Consider the following 17,688-nt stretch of genomic DNA (forward strand, 5'->3'; position numbering starts at 1 on the left):
GGAAATTATCTGGGTCTAGCCCAGGTTTTTAATCACATATACACAGTGGTGTAAAGAGGCAAAACTATAAATATCAGCTCATTATCCAACAAATAGTAGACCTAAATGTACCTTGCCTCATTAACGTTCAGGTTTAGTAGGTCCTACACCAGTTTCCAATAAAGATGCTTTCAATTGCTCCCATATAAAAGTTTATAAGAACTTTACAGTTCAGTTTTTCTTTTTTTCTTTTTTTTTTTAGCTTTGTAAACTTGGTTAGATGTGTGATGGCCATGACATGTAAGCTCCAAGTTCAAAGATGTGTTTTGTGTGACCCATGAGCACAGGCCGCTAACTGTAAATGGTAAATGGCCTGCATTTGTATAGCGCTTTTCTAGTCCATAGGACCCCAAAGCGCTTTACACTACATTCAGTCATTCACCCATTCACACACACATTCACACACTGGCGATAGCAAGCTACATTGTAGCCACAGCTGCCCTGGGGCGCACTGACAGAGGCAAGGCTGCCGGACACAGGCGCCACCGGGCCCTCTGACCACCACCAGTAGGCAAACACGGGGTTAGTATCTTGCCCAAGGATATTTGGCATGCAGCCAGGATGCAGCCTGGGATCGAACCACCGACCTTCTGATTAGTGGCTGACCTGCTCTGCAACCTGAGCTACAGCCACTACTGTCACAGTAGTAATGAGTACAATGATGACACTGCTGGTGTGATACTTCCACAAGAATGTTTCCAATCAACATACTCTCAGAGCTGATAGATAGTCCCAATATTAAATGAAAGGTCAAAGAAGTTACATGGAGACAAATAACCAAACATGAAATAAAATAAATAAATAAAACTTTCCCATTTGCACATTTGATGGACCTGATGATCAAATCAAAGAAAGCTCCTGGGTTTCATTGTAATCATTAAAACCCTCATTTTCCTGGTATCCGGTCGTTAAGTCTGACGTCACTAGCCGTGTCTGGGCCTAAACTCCGCTGCAGGTCCATATATCAAACGATCACTATGGCATTACTGAGAGTTGAAAAACTGTCTAAAGTCTTTCATCTTTAATAAAATGATCAGCGTTCTGCTCTACCAGGTGTAACAATTGAGTTTAACATCCAGGCATCCGTGAAAACGGAATTTATGACATTTAACGGAGTTAGAAGTTAGCAGGGAGTTAGCTCGCTAGCTTCTATCTAAATACAATATAGCATGTCCTGACTGCGGAGTTTTGGAAACAAATTAAAACGTACAGCTCTGTTATCACTTCCAACATAAATGAAGACAGAAAACTAAACAGCAGTGACGTTTGTAGGGTTACTGAAGTTTGGCTAGCTGGTATATAATGATGTGTTACGTGACCGCTAGCGACACAGCTATATTAGCATAATATAAACAAGCTAACTTTTTTTCCACTCCATAAAAGTTAACGTGAGTGTTCTCTGTGGTCAGGAACAAATGTAATCGCATGGCAGGATGCTGTAAAAGGACCAAACTTCAGCCAGGAGAACAACTGAGATAATCCATCCACAATACGAGGTTAGTCATTCATATACTGCTGCATGGGCTGGGCTGTAGTTACATCCTAAGGTTTTAAAAACTGAGCTTAAATAAATGATTAGTGGTAATAAAAGCCGAAGGAGGTCAACAGTGATCACTGACTGTTTTAGGAGCTTTTTGAGATTAAATAGAAGAAAATACAAAACATTAAACATGTTAACAACACAAAAGCCATATTAAACGCAGACTACTTTAGGCCCGGAAGTAGGATTCGTCACGTCATCACTTAACGACCGGATTCTCACATCTTCTGTGCTACTTCTATCAGCAATCACATTATAAACACTACTAGCCCAGGTCTTTTTCTGTTTGAGATTTGAGTTTTACTTATGTTCACCTGGCACACTGTATTCCTGGCAGTCTTGTTTGGAAGAGTTGCGTTTTTGTTGCATCTGTTAAATATAGCGACTAATTTGTAGTTCTTCCCCTTCATGTTTCTGCTATTTACTATGGTCCCAGAGCCAACTCGTGAAAAAAAGATACATTGTTATGCTTTACATCCTTCTTGACACTGTTTAAATTACTGCATTCTGCTAGCTCTGAGCATTTTGACAGAAATGAGTGTGAAATCTTGTGAAATGCGCTTCACTAGTCTTTCTCACAGACTGATGAGACGTCAAATTCAGCCTCGAAGCATGCACCTGAAGCAGGGATCTTTTAGCAAGCCAGACAATGACGTAAATCCACTAGAGTTGCAAGAAATTTAGGTTTTCCTGCTGTAACTCACATAAACACTGCAACAAATGACAAAAAAGCAATGCAAACGATAAATCATTATTTCAATTTGATGTATTTGGCGTGCCTTAGTAGAAGAATCACAGGTTTCAGTCAGCTTTTCTTACAGTACTGATGATTCTGCCTACGCAATATAATTCTGTATAAAAAATTATGATTAAGAGTAGATCAGACTGCCTTAAATGCTTGTGTATCAAAGTTATGGCTTTGTTTTGCAGTACGGTGCAACAGTCAACTCATTACATTCTGACCCACCACTGGAGCCAAACACAAAAGGGGAATTAAACATACTGTGCTGTGCAAAAGTCTTGAACCACCCCATATCTCTGGTGTAGCAATTTATTAAAACATGTGCAAATATACATATATAGTATCTAAGGCAAAAACAGAGCTTGTACAATTATAATGAGCTTGAAATTCAATATTTTGTGTGACGTTCAAGGACATTCAAAGCTCTTCTTTGGAGGATGGCTGCTTTTTGTTTCATTCCCTGTCAAGATGATGCTACTTTAATAATGTTGAGGTCGGGGCTCTGGGGAGACCGATCTATGACTAAGGCGTGGATATGGACAGTACTTTTATTTTTATTGCACAAAAGGATGAGATGGTAAAAAATGGTGCAAGCTGCGTTCAGAACAGAAACAGCTGTATTATGCTGCTAACACAACTGAAGCTCTTTGCAGGCATCTGCACAAACAGCATGCTAACGCTATGCTAGCCAAGATTCAAGAGTGATGTTAAAGCTGACTGAATGCCAACCGCAGCCCAGCAACCAGACCCTAAACTTCAACAGGTAACAAAAGCAGTGCTAAGCAGTCAGGCCGAAGCCTCCGTTTCTACCTGTTAATGTTTTTAAAGCAGAAGCACTGTGGGATTACTTTAAAGTCTCTTTATGTTAGTTTTCATCTTTTCTTTGTGCTGTTGGCTTTGTGTTTATACTTAAATACTAAGAGAAAGATCATATTTATGGGATACATATGATCATAGGATAGGGATATGTGTTTGTGTTTGTGCATGGGACTGTAGCTTATAGGTTTATATTCTCTCATTGTCGCATAAATTATGACACATTACGTCTTAGTACATTTCACAGAGAAATGTAAAAGCAATGCAAAGAGCAGTATAACGAAGTACTTTCTCCTGGGAGTAATTAAGTAAGGTACTGCATTACTTTTAAAAAAAAGTGTTCTGTGTAATACGTGACTTTTTTTGAGTAATGACCCCAATAATGATCACAGCAGAGAGGGGAAGTACCTCCATCTTGCACAAACATTTCAGCATTCAATTAATTGGCATGGATATAATCTCTTTGATATGTTGTTTCGAAGCGGAGCCAGTGAGAAACTAATGAGAATCGATAAGAATATCAATAAGGAATTGAACTGAAAAGTGATATTGATAATGGAATCTGAATGGCTAAATTCCTATCCTACCATCCCTAACGATGGGTCAAGATTTAATGCTACTTTTTTTGTGTTCATGTTTCCATCATTTTGACAATATCCCAACAGTACTGACGGAAATGTAGTCCCAAAACAAGACAGAGCCTCCACCGTGTTACAGTTGTAACTCTCTCCTGGGCTATTCAGTAGATATTGATGACAATGTGAACCAAATATTTCAAATTTTGATTAATCAGACCTGTTGCAATTGACTTTCAGTCCAGCTCTTGTGTTTTTGGCATGCATCTGCCTTCTTATACCCTGCCTTAAGAATGACTTCTTGGCAGCCAGCCTTTCACTGACCATTTCTGATGAGACTTTGGCAAACAGTTGACGGATCGACAGAAGAGTCAGGACGCCTACACTTATTCAGTTTCCTCATTTTTTAAGAACACACTGCACACCGTACTGAGATATGACAAGTTTTCAGCTATGGAAAATGAAAATGAAAGTGAAAACTATGTTATCTTTGGTGTTTTTCAGAGATTAAACGGTGTTTTTACGACAGATTGCTAGTAATAAAGTGCCTAAATATATCATTTCAAAGTGGTTTTTTGCTAAATTGTTTTTTATATGTAGACATTGGTCCATTCCTTGAGTTAGCTGGAATTTTATGCTTGAAAGACTGGAAGATATATATATATATATATATATATATATATTAGCAATAAAGAAATGAGGGCTGGGTAATGACTTTTGTTTAGTACTTTAAAAAGAAAGCATGTTTTAAGTTTGTGGATGAGAAGAAAAGATTTTAGCGACTTTGCAGAGCTGTTTGCTTGTCTTTGGTAGTCAGTACTGAAAGTTGACCCCAGGCCTTGCTCAAAATGTTTGTATATATATTCATATACATTTTAATTTCAAAATGCATCTCCACCTCAGTTGGGTTGAATTAAATTTAGTGAAAGCCACTTGAGAAAGTGAAAGAAAAAAAAATTGCTTTACCATCGTACGAGCCCACCCACTCAAATCCTCCCCCTGCTCTGGGTGAGTCACTACCAACCACCGCTAACCACACAGGTGAAATAAACCATAGCTCCATCCCACCAACGCCTACGCTGCTCACTTCAAAAGAATAACTGAAAAGGTCAAAGTTGTCAGGCGTATGACACTGATTTGTCCTCTGTCACTTGCACCTCTTTTTTGTTAGGCATTTTATTAGGCTGAGATTCTTTTTTAGGGGGGGTTGTTGAAGCATTAGTAAAAGGCTTGCAATACACTGCGACTAGTTGATCAGCCCCTTAACATTTCTGACAGCTCAACAGGCAAACAGCAAAACCCCCAAAAGCCTAACAAAAAACATAATTAATTGCAACTGCACAAAACACAAAAACAAGGAAAAAAGCAGCTCTCTTCTTTGTTCATTTTGACTGCAGCAGATCCCCTGTCTTCACACCTCCCACATTGGTTTAACGTGTTGCATTGTCCCCCACACAGCTATTCTCATACACACACACACACACCAGAAACACACGTAGACCCACACTCACACATATATATATATGAAGACCACATCAGCCTGGGGCTCCCCTTTTGTCTGCCTCTGCGCTAAAGGTGTGATCGTTGGTTGCACTGCTGAGGAGGTGGGGGGACATTCTTTTACCAGGGGTGGAAGGTATTAGTCCAGTGTCCTCGTCTGGCATATCATTTCATTTTGAATCAAACATTAGCCCCGATTGGGGATCCCCTTTGTGCGCTCGTCACAGATGTCTAGGACAGTTAGTGGGTTTTGCCAACCAAAAATGTGCTTCCCTGGAGTGTTGTGTGTTTGTGTCTGCTTGATTACATTTGTGATCTCATTATCTGATAACTAAAAGACAAAGACAATGAAGTAGGTAAAAACATTTTAAGAAAAATTATTACTTACTGTGTAGTCATATTTGTTGCAGCTCACCACTTGGGGGAAATCTGATTATTCACTTTCTTGCTGAGATGTTGATGAAACCATTATAAGTGTAGTTAGAAACTGTGTCAAGTTAGCGAAGCTTTGCTCCGGCAGAAAGTAATAAAACCAGCTTTCAGCACTTCTAAAGCTAACTAATTAACATTTAGTAGACCCACTCTCCATTGTATATACAGCTGGGTAGGTTTCAGCAAGCAATCTGTCATGATCCCTGTGCCTCCCTGGCCAGCCCAGTGTGGCCACAAGTGTTTGTTGTTTTACTCTCTCTCTGCTCCCCTCGCCTTGCTCTCTCTCTCTCTCCTACCTGTCTGCCTGGGCGGAGCTCTGATTGGGCTCCCGCCCTTGGCCTACGCACCTGCAGCTGATTTGCAGCTCTTCTTAAGGCAGGGGCTCCGAGCGACTTGTCGCTGGAATATTGAGTAACTCTTGTTAGTATTGCCTGGCTTCATTGCGATTCTGTTGTTCCTGTGCTTTCCTCCAACTTACCCTCGTCTGTGTTAATAAGTTTACCTGGATCAGCCCTTTTGTGACCCCTGGACCCCGTGAGTGTGAGTGGGCTGCTTGTGTGGAGATTGTTTGGACAAGGAGCGGAGCAAGTGCGAAGAAGTGTGTTTCCCCAGCCTATTGATCCCCGGAACCCTGGTGTTTCCCCCCCTTCACGTGTACATATCGCACCAGTGTGATTAATAAAGTATTGTTGAACCGTGCTTTCTCAGTCTGCGCCTGAGTCCGTTCCACCACTGTGACACAATCTCAAGAAATGTCACATTTTTTTTATTTCTTAAAGCACAGTACTACTTTATCAAATGCTCAAAGACAGTGAAATTAAATGGGATTCGTTTCTGTCGACCACTGTCACCGTGTTTTCTGTTGCATGAACAACCCAGTATCACGGCAAAACGCCAGTCCACCGAGTCCATTTCACATCGGGTTGGCATGAAAGTAGGTGCATGCCTTCTCAGAGTAGGTACTAAATATTTGCAAACTAAGTCAGAAACACTGCTTCCGTTTCTTTCTTTTTTTTTAACTGTTGCAAGATAAGGGTTTCTCCATTCACTTTACTGCTAATTCATTGAACACTGATAAAAGAAAAAAGAGCTAAAAGTCTGCATTTACTTGGGGCTCCATTCGCTCAGCAGACACCAGATTTTTCAAACAAAGTCTGGACCATTAACACTGGGTTTGGGTCCAGCCTGTCTCGGCTGGTCTGTTCTATCAAGGTCTACAACAGTCAGATGAACCTCGAAACAAGCGCTCCCCGTCAGACAGAATGTTTGGTCCATGTGTCTAGACCTCCACCATATCTGACCCGCCAGCACAGAAGGACACGCAAACACTCGACAGACGATCATAAGGAACAAATACAGGCAGGCTCCTTCCCACCACCATGTGACTTGGATATTCATGCACACTGCTGTTCGTAATTTCTTATCATTGACACCCACCCCTCCACATCCACTTATACACTTGTCAAATATGACACCTCTACCCACAAGAAAGAGACCAGGTTCTGAGTCCTTTTCTAGAATACCTGTATTCACTGTCCCAGCTACGTTTTGGGAGTTTTATCCCCCAGAAACTACAGTACCTTTCTCAAATGTAAAAGACACCTACCCAGGTCTTTAGTTCAAGAACAGGACGGGCTTTTTTTGTTTTGTTTTGGGGTTTTTTGCTTTCGTACTTCATGTCACTCCCCTGTTTTCCAGTAAGAGAAGGAGACCAGACCATGGACCACTTCCATGCTATGTGGGAGTCCCTGCTGTTTCAGTGGCTGCCAGGCAGGCAGCCTTTTCCCTCTCTCTTTGGAGCGTTTGGCTCCATAACCACGGGAGCCCATCTGATGTGGTCCCCCCATCTGACTAGCAGCTCTCTTCCCTAGGCCCAGACGGCTGTAGGGACAGAGCAGACGAACAGGGCCGCAGATTGTTGTAGACCATTTACATGTAAATACAGAGACCGGGTCTGGGTCTGGGTTCAATATTGAAGGTGTCCGCTGCACTGAGGTCCCTCTGTGTGTGCATATATGAGCGTGTGCGCCTACACGCCGGCGAGTGTATATGATTGTGTGAGCATGCACGCTTGTGTGTTTTCATGTATGTGCATGGCATGATCCAGTACATCTAAATTATACAGCTGCCAAATTGCTGCAAATGTTTTAATACAAAACCATTCTGTGGTCCGTAATTACATCTAATGGCTGCTGGATGCTTTTCTCCAGAGCAGAGATAGGAGGCTTTTCGCTGAATAATTTGGCAATTTATCAGTTAGTTTTTGCAGACAGATCAATAAAAAGAAATCATCATACTGACTTACATTCATAAAAATATGCTTTAAAGAGGGATAGAATAATGTTTTTGGATTTGTTTTTGGTTTTTTATTGACACACAGGGGGATCTGAGGGGCTTCGAGCACTGTGAATGTAGCCCCTAACCCCAAGAGAAGATAGAAGATGCCAAGGCAACATGCCTGTTTCACTTGGGGGGTCAACTTTAAACCATTATTCATGTCTCCATAACCCCCCCCCCCCCTCCCCCCTCCCCTCCCCACTAGCATATGCCTCCGGTTGGTAGACAGTAAGTCAGTTAGGGCTTTCCTCTGTGTCGCTCTAGAAGCTTTCATACCGGGAGAGAGAAGTGTTAAAACTCTTCTCACTTCTGACTCACTGATTTAACCACATTGAGGCAGGAACAGCAGCAGAATACTCCTGTGGTGTAAATCTGTTTGTGTTCCCTGTCCAAAAAAAAAAAAAAAAATCAAGATGAGAGAAAAATACAGAGTCCTCCTGAAATGTAGTTTCTGAGTCAGGGTTAGCAATGTGATAAAAGCCCAGCTTGTTTGGCAGTAATAGTGCTATGGGAAAGGACAGAGAACCAAGGGGTGAGCAGGGTGGAGTGGCTTCGTCTTAGTGGCAGTTCGCTGGTTGGTTGATGAAGCTCAAGTGTGGGACAGTCTTCCCCTCCCTACCCCAGCGCACACCAGCCTCGGCCAGGAGAGCATGTCTGTCAGAGAGGGCGTGTTGTCTTGGAAGCTTAACGCAGAGTCGATACAACTCCACCACCCTCCCTTACACCTCACGTTCTAGGGAACGCATATATCCAGTCTACGCTGTCAGACTTTTAGCACCTGCTATTTGCTTTGGGTCCCTTATGTCAATTCCTCTAGTGTTTCAGGAGGATGGGCTCCGAGAAGTGGGTCAACAAAGGTTGATGCTAAAATGGGGCTGAGGGTGAGACTAGGGCCAGTGGACTGCCGTCCACTTTTGGTGTTGCTGGCTACATGTTCTGCCCGTGATGACGCAGTGAGTGAAAGTGAAAAGGGTGGATGTGTCAAATTCACTTCAGTGATTCATAGTAAACTGAGTGTTGGTGGTAATTACTTTAGTGACATTAAAAAATACTCCAGACATGAAAGAAATATAAGCATATGTCCTAAAAAAAACAACAACTTTGAGTCTTTGTGCCAGTTGCTACAAATAAGATAGAGACGATTTATTGGAAAAGTCAGATATATACACACCAATACTTTAAACTCACCCTGCCTCCATAATTGTACCTGCTGCATTCCCCACAGGCCCTGGGCGACACTTCCTATAATGCAGTAATCCAAAAATCATGTTATCATACCTTGGGGGATCATATGTAGCAGAGCAGCTTCAATCCTATTTCCCTGAATGTAACCAGTATACCTTATTTCTCTAAGATTTGTCTTAACACAGTGGATTATCATTGCCCCATGAAAACATGCACAACACAAAAGTATCGGGCCTACATCTCCCTAGATACATTTGTGCAGTAATCCACCGCTCCTTCAGCAGGACGGTCACACACAAAACAGGCACACGCATATATGCATGCATGCACGCGCTTACATCGGGACTGATCTGTCGAGATGACGCAAAGTGGCATCCGATGGTTCCATGCAGTCTATTTTAATGCATTTTGAGGAATGCAAACATGCTGTATACAAAGACGGGAGTCCCATGGGTCATCACTCTGACTGGTTACAGCTGGAGAAAATTTCCATTTCACAATCATTTGTTCTGCCGGAATGGCATCAAACATGAATATATTTTACATATTGACTCCGAGGTTCTTTTGTGTGCATACAAAAATGCAAAGCTCTTGTTTCATACAAATGTTTCTCAAACTGAAGGGCTGTTTAAATGTTGAAGAAAAAGGGCCAAGGCAGCAAAATAAGGAAGAGACAAAGTAATTGATGAGCGCAATATGCGGCCAAATGGAAATGCATGAAGCTGTCACCTTTGCATCTTTGAAGATAGCAGCGTGTCTGTAACATAAGCTGTCCCTGCGTAAAGACTACTGCTTTGATTAAATGTTCGCAATCCCTGGACGCTGGAAAATATACTGGAGGACATCTTTGATAAACTTGTGAAATAAATTCTTTCCAATAAAAATGTTCTTGAGGATGATGATTTGCGGAGGAGCGCAGCACTGGCATGGTGCACATTGCAGTCGGTTCTTTTCCCAGCACCCCTCCCTCCAGGGGTCTCGGTAGCGAGGATCTCTAATGAGACTTGCGTTATTAATCCTTGCAATGGGGTACATGAATTCACTCCTGAGCAAAGGCTTCAGCAGCCACCTTAGCCCATAAAACCTGGAATGTATTCCTTTCATGTGCTGTGTTGATGATCTACTCTGACAACAATATGGTAGGACTTCCCTTCCCCTGTCGCGCGGGCCCTGGCCTGAGGCCAAAGAGGGTCATCTCAGACACACTTGGACTTTTATAGGTAGTCAAGAAACATGCTGACAGGTCACAAGTGGGAGCTCCTTTATGAGTAAGATCTACACATCCACCTCATTTGGCATTAGTTTATTTATAGGCGGCCTATAAATCAAGTTTATTTTGTTTTCTAGTTTTCAAATGGCAACCACGTCTTTGGGGTCATGTAGGAAAAACCGACATGCTTTAGGAAAACGGCCATTAAAACAATAAGATCGTGGCTGTTTTACCAGGATTTTCTCTCAACGGGCTTGTAATCATCTCTGAAATAAAGCTGTAAAGCGCAATGACTGGCTGTGAAGAAATTAATACAAAGGAGATTTCACGTATTTTAATGACAGACTATAAAGGATCGAGAGTCTGGGCTTGTGCAGGTGCCATGAAAACAGAATTTCATACTAAATCAGTTTTACCCTTAACAGTAATCAGTAAATTGCTGACTATAGAAATGCTATGGCAAGGCTTTAGCAATGAGGTGTTGACAGCTCAGCTATAAAATGCTGGACAATGTTTCAAATACAAATGCAGCTTCCTCTGAACCAGAACTCTCTAACTATTGCATTAACCTCCAGCAGCAGTGCATCAGGGCAGCAGGAAACACAGAGACCAAGGACATAGACTTAAAAGTGTTTCATTCTGGATAAATGATCCTCACGCCGCATCCAACTGGCTTCAGTTCAGCTCTGTGGAAAAAACACATAACTGAACATTCACGACTGATTTCTGTTCACATGAAATTAACGACTTACAGTAAACACGTTTCTCAAAACCCCCAAATATTCACTGCCATCTTTTTTTTTTTTAAACAGGTTTCCCAGAGGTATTTTATTTGTTGCAGAGAGAATAAAAAGGAAGGTGAAAATCAGGAGTTACTTATGCTGATAAGTGAGATTCTCTGTTGGGAAACAGGTCAGAATAAATAATAAAAACGCTTTCAGCATCATTCATCAGTTGAGAAATGTTTGATCTCAGTTGTCAATTTTTTTTCTTGCTGTTTCTGTCTCAGTCCGGGAAAGGCTCTCAATCTTGATTGACAGATTGTGCGCTGTATGCATGTAGCTCTGGTCCCCTGATGGACCAGTAGCCAGCTTTACTGTCCCATTTATGACACGAGCCAATCTACCTCCAGCCGAGATTCTCCCTCAGCTTTTCACAGATTTGTATCCCCATTTTCCCCAAATTCATCTCACCCCATACTCCCCCTCCAGCTTTCTTTAAGACTCACACATGCACAAACTGCCGGCACACGAGCAGAAACACACGCACACACTCACACACACAAACAGAGAGACAGATGCAAACACCGAGCTGATGTAAAGTGAGAAACAAGTGGAAAATCCGAGAGTTAGCGGCCTGCATACCAATCTGCGTTGTTTTACTTCAATATGAGGAGTCGTGTAGCCGTTGCCCAGTGTTTTGATCGGTCACTAGAGAGCGCTGTCCCCGTGACACTGCTCAGATCCCCCTTTATCATTAGGCCTGGATACAGTACGGCGTTTGTTGTGCGACACGTTTCTTTCATTATTTCTGGTTTCGGGAGATTTTCGTGTCTCACACTCATATGTTTCAGTGTGTGTGTGTGTGTGTGTGTGTGTGTGTGTGTGTGTGTGTGTGTGTGTGTGAGAGAGAGAGAGAGAGAGAGAGAGAGAGAGAGTGTGAGTGAGAGACTTTCACAATTTTAAGTCACTTTATATTTGAAAAAAAGTTTCGTTTTTCACTTGTTTATTATTATTTGTCACCAAACAAGTGCGGTTCTACTGTTTTCATTTTGTTGGTTCCGTCTCCTTGTGTATTTTGCAAGCATGCATGCAGATTTTCTTTCTTCTTTTTTTGCAGTGTTTTGTGTTAGTCCTCCATTTGGGCATTCCCTGCTGGAACTGGAGGTTATTGGAGTTAGGAGAGATTTATCACCATTTTAAACACTGTGCTGAACTCTAGCAACAGATGCAAGAAGTAAGAAAAAAAAGACGTTTTTGTTTTGGGGTTGCTTTAATAAATCCTGCACTCTGTCACTATGAATGTGTATTTAAATATTCTAAATCCACAGAACCTGATTGGAGCAATTTAATTTTTTTTTAATTGCAGATCAAATTAAGCAACCGACTTATTTTTCCTTCCTGTTTTCTCATTTGCTATTTAGCAGACTGCTTTAATGCATGAAATAAAATGGGCCTCTTGTTGTTTGATGCATGCAATTATGCAACTAGTGAACTACAATTTTAAACCTGCTGTAGTTCATGAAAAAAAAACATGCACAGAAATAGTAAAGGTTTTAAATGATGCTTTTTAAAAATGTGTTTGCGTTTATTTATTTTAGATTTGTGAAGGTGTCTAAAGCTATAGCACCATAATATTATTTTTCGCATAATCTAATAAAAAGGAGGCGCTTATCTGCAGTAAATGCTCACCGATAATACTCGAAACGTTTAAAAAACGTTTTTTTCTCTCTTGTTTTTCACTTGGTTTTGACAGTTTTTTTTTAAACCAACTGAAGAGGCACCGGTTGAAGGGGCGCAGGAGTCCAATTATAGTTGATATGGTGCACATACGATTTCTTTTTTCTCATTAGGGTTGTTTTCACGGGCAGTTGATTTGTATTTACAGATAACTACAAATGACCGCAACGTGACTCTTTATATCTGAATTTTGTCTCTGTGCTGATCGGTGATGGCTGATCAGAAGCGATTTTCCGCCAGTGACTGGAGATGCAAAACTTGTGAAATGCGACCAAACGCTGTCAGTTTCGTGTTTGTGCAGAAATTACGCTTCTCCTCTTTAGCGTTGTTAGTACAGCAAACAATATGTTTTTGTGCACTGATTTTTATGATTGTTTTTATAGTGAAACGGCACGAAATTGCGCGAAGACATTGTTCCGTATAAGTCATATCTACTGCCGCGAAGGGATAAAAGACAAATAAATAAATAAAATAAACTTTCTCTTCTTTCTCTCGTATTCTTCCTACCGCACACTTTCTAATTGAATTAGAGTTGTGCGGCTATTGGCTATGGAGAGGGCTGGTGCCCCCTCATGCTTTCTCAAGAGCTCCTCCCCTAACAGAGAGGTTCAGCTCTCTTATAAGTCGTCTTATAAGAGGCGCTGAACATCCCCTACCCAGGCAATAATCTCATCTGAAAATCTGTAGGTGCGGTGAGGGTTCAACCTCCCGTCATTCGTAAGGGAGGGAGGCTGCAGAGACAGAGACAACCAGGGCGACTGTGGCACCTCCTTGGCTGAGATTCACCCTGGACTCTTGAAATTCTTTATTTATTGCAAGATTTGAAAACAATGCAGTTAGAGAACATCCTTCCCAGCGCTAATATCAACTTACCCAAGACCTTTTACAATCTGTCCTCGTCGGACAGCGCTAACAACAGCCCCAGGCCATCGTCGCAGCTTGAATATCAAGACGTAGACCGGACGGAATCAGAGTCCAGCAACGCTCCTAAGAAGTATCTGAGCGGGGTGGGAAACGGGATGCTTGGCGAGGGAGAGGGGGACACTTTCACTAAAGCCGGGCCCGATGGGAGAAAAGGCTCCCCGGTGCTGGGTGAGGACGATTTGACGAACGGTCGCCGGTACAACATAGATGAACTTGGCTCTGACAGATACTTCATCTCGTCATCCCAGGCGAGTTCAGACATGGCAAGCCCCTGTTCACTCTTTCCTTACGCAGGACAGACCGGGTCAGTGTACACCGGGTCAAGCAGCTCCAGGTACCCGGCTTCACTACATTACGGATCCGTCCTGCCGCCGACAGGCTTCTCCTCTTCCTCCGTGTGTACCGGTCGGAGCCAGTTTAGCAGCGGAGGGTATCAGTTCAGTCAGGGTCCGGGCTGTTTGTATCCCTCCTATCCCGGGACAGGGACGGGTATTGGCTCCATGTCTCTGCCGGGGTCTGCCGCCGGAGCCAGAGCGCAGGTCTATCTGTGCAACAGACCCCTGTGGTTGAAATTCCACCGGCACCAGACCGAGATGATCATCACCAAGCAGGGCAGGTAAGAACATTTGGTTAAAAAGTACGGATTTAACAATACAGAAAATTAAACATTAAAGTCATATTTACTTGCATCTGCTCCATAATGTATTTTATTATAATTTATTTTCTTTTATTTACAAGAATGGCTGTTCATTTTTTGTAACATTTTATGCAGGCGCAAAATTTTAATTATTCTGCCACCCCCGACCCAACATGTCGGGGGTGGTGGGGTTTCAGTTTTAGTTTGGGGGGAGTTTTAATGCCCAATTACGCATCAGGACAATCATGACACTAACAAAAAAATGTGTATATTTAAATCTGCAAAAAAACAACAGCAAGCACGATTAAATAATTCTGGCCAATTCAACCCGTGCAGACGTTTATCAATAAAGTTTTGCTTTGCAATTTTGTGTCTTTTGCACTGAAAGCTAACGAATTTTTCCTGTTGTTGTATTTGTTTTTTGCCCCCAGACGGATGTTTCCATTCCTCAGTTTCAACATCACTGGACTCAACCTCACAGCGCATTACAATGTCTTCGTGGAAATTGTTTTGGCTGACCCGAATCACTGGCGCTTTCAGGGCGGAAAGTGGGTCACTTGTGGAAAAGCAGACAATAATATGCAAGGTGAGTAATGCAATTAACACAGTTTTACGAGTATTAAAATTGTACTTTGTTTTAGTGAATATTTTCTTTAAAAAATTAAAAAAGAAATGACAAAGCGTTTTAGAAACGATGCAACAGATGCTATTTAGTCGCAAGTGTTTTTTTAAGGTTTTTTAAAAAACAAACAAACAAACAAACAAACAAACCCTTATGTTAAAAAAATATGTAAGTTTTTACTGACAAGAAAAAAATCGATCGTTGTTGTGAAGCGTATTTTTTAAAGGGAATTTCCAGTGTTTTAACGCAGCAACATATCAACTTCGGTGGAGTTTTATTTAAATGGCCACGTCCTTGCCATGAGCCTGTAAGGCGTGAAATTACTCGATAAATGTGGCTTTTAAATAAGTGCTATATTTAACAGTTACAACTTTTAAATACATGAAAAAATAGCACCTTCATTTTAAAATGTAAAAGTTGAGTAGAGATGTGAGAAAATATAAAGGAAGCATTCATTTTTCAAGTGTCCATTTTGGTTCAAATAAATGGGGAAGGATTCATAAAATCATCCTCATCATCAGAACTACTGTCAGTTTTTGTAGGTTATTTAATATTTTTAAATTACAGTTACAGGCACGTTTTCATTTTAGTCATATTTTATGGATTTATTTGATTTTACTGTAACACAGGCCTAATACGATCAGAAGAATTATTGCTTCTGAAAAAAGAAACAAATACTAAAAAGCTGCATGTGCTTTTTAATATTTTTTGCAGTTTGCACAGACCCGTGTTTATATTCTTTCAGTTAGTCGTGTTACTAAAAGTCTATTGATTTTTACATTTTTTAAATTTTAGGTAACAAGGTGTATGTTCATCCTGAATCCCCAAATACTGGTGCTCACTGGATGAGGCAAGAAATCTCTTTTAGCAAGTTGAAGCTGACCAACAATAAAGGAGCCAACAACAACAACACACAGGTTAGATATAGTTTTTAAATATGGCTGAATTTCTCTTTTTCTTCTTTTTTTTTTTGTGAAATAGTGTTTCAAATACTCTTGCTTTATTTATTTATATATTTTTATCATCAGCTGCAAATGCTTGGATACATTTCCAGAATATTTCCAGTCTTTGACTAATATTTGTGAACAGTGCCCCTCTCCACTGAATCATAAAGACTTGCAGCTGCAGTCGTACGTATCAGCATGCATAGCGTTGCACTTATCAACCACTTCTCATTTTCAGATGATAGTCTTGCAGTCACTTCATAAATATCAGCCGCGGTTGCACATTGTGGAGGTGACAGAAGATGGAGTGGAGGACATGAGCAATGAGGCCAGAACTCAGACCTTCACCTTCCCAGAAAACCAGTTTATAGCTGTCACAGCTTATCAGAACACAGATGTAAGCACACGATTAGTCTCTTTATTTTTTCCCCTTTTTGATACAACAAATTAAAATTATTTGATTCTAAATTTTGTTTGAAAAAAACGCAATCTTTAATATTGTTTTTCAGTCTTTAATGTAATAGTTTACCCAAAGATGCATATTATTAATACAAGCTTTCGTCTTTATTTCAGATTACTCAGCTAAAGATAGATCACAACCCATTTGCAAAAGGCTTCCGGGACAACTATGACTCGTACGTGTTTTGCATTCAAAGCAATGTGGTTTTTGGTTTTCTTTGTGTGGTGCCCTTATTTGTTTGTTCAAAACCAGTAGTAGCCTATTGCAATTCATTTTTGTATTTGTTTTCTTTCTTTGCTAAACAGGATGTACACAGCTCCAGAGAGTGACAGGCTGACTCCATCTCCTACAGACTCGCCGCGCTCTACCCAGATTGTGCCCGGAGCCCGCTATGCCATGCAGCCTTTCTTTCAGGACCAGTTTGTCAACAACCTGCCTCAGAACCGATTCTACCCTGGCGAACGCGCCGTTCCCCAAACCAACAGCCTTCTCTCCCCGCAGAGTGAGGATGCCAGTGCAGCTGCTTCTGCCCAGCGCTGGTTTGTTCCCCCAGTTCAGCAGCCGGGCTCCAACAAGTTGGATCTGTCATACGAGAATGACTATTCCACAAGTAGCCTGCTGTCCTACGGCATTAAGCCCCTGTCCCTGCAGACATCCCATGCTCTCAGCTACTACCCAGACTCGGCCTTCGCTTCCATGGCTGCAGGCTGGGGAACCAGAAGCTCTTACCAGCGCAAAATGACCACAGGCCTTCCTTGGTCCCCTCGTCCAAGCCCCCCAGCCTTCCCGGAGGACCAGCTGGGGGCAACTAAGGAAAAGCTGTCTGAGGAGAACGCGCCACCCACCTCAACCTGGATTGAAACGTCCCACTCACTGAAATCAGTGGACTCTGCTGATTCTGGTGTGTACTCCATGGTGTGCAAGAGGCGCAGGATGTCCCCAGGGGGCTCAAGCACAGAGAACTCCCCAACCATCAAGTGTGAGGACTTGACCACGGAGGAGTACAACAAGGACAACCCAAAAGGCATGGGTTATTATGCATTCTACACAAGCCCCTAAGACTCTATTTATTTAAACTAAATATAAATCTTTCGTTTTTATTGAGTGATCTCCATTCCTTGTTAATGTCTTTTTTCTCTTTTCTCTAAAGGTGCCAAAGCTTAGTGTTCCCCCCAAGCAAGCTGCACAAGGTTTTTTTCCCAGGCCAGCCCCTCCCACATACCTGAGCAGAAACATGCATAGTGATTGTTGTTTTTTAAAAATAAA

At 41.7% G+C, this 17,688-nt stretch overlaps 1 protein-coding gene across 1 annotated transcript; it reads left to right on the top strand.

The window, feature by feature from the left end:
* The first annotated feature begins 13,665 nt into the window (after positions 1 to 13,665).
* Positions 13,666 to 17,481, top strand: eomesa (eomesodermin homolog a). The gene is made up of 6 exons (XM_085346052.1): positions 13,666 to 14,375; positions 14,828 to 14,982; positions 15,814 to 15,935; positions 16,201 to 16,359; positions 16,536 to 16,597; positions 16,728 to 17,481. Exons 1-6 carry the CDS (start codon positions 13,666 to 13,668, stop codon positions 17,479 to 17,481), a joined length of 1,962 nt encoding a protein of 653 aa, XP_085202178.1.
* The last annotated feature ends 207 nt before the right edge of the window (positions 17,482 to 17,688 follow it).

The sequence above is a fragment of the Diplotaxodon limnothrissa genome, linkage group LG22 (assembly GCF_057381915.1).
Source record: "Diplotaxodon limnothrissa isolate DT_005_m linkage group LG22, D_limnothrissa_male_GT1.1, whole genome shotgun sequence".
NCBI lineage: Eukaryota > Metazoa > Chordata > Actinopteri > Cichliformes > Cichlidae > Diplotaxodon > Diplotaxodon limnothrissa.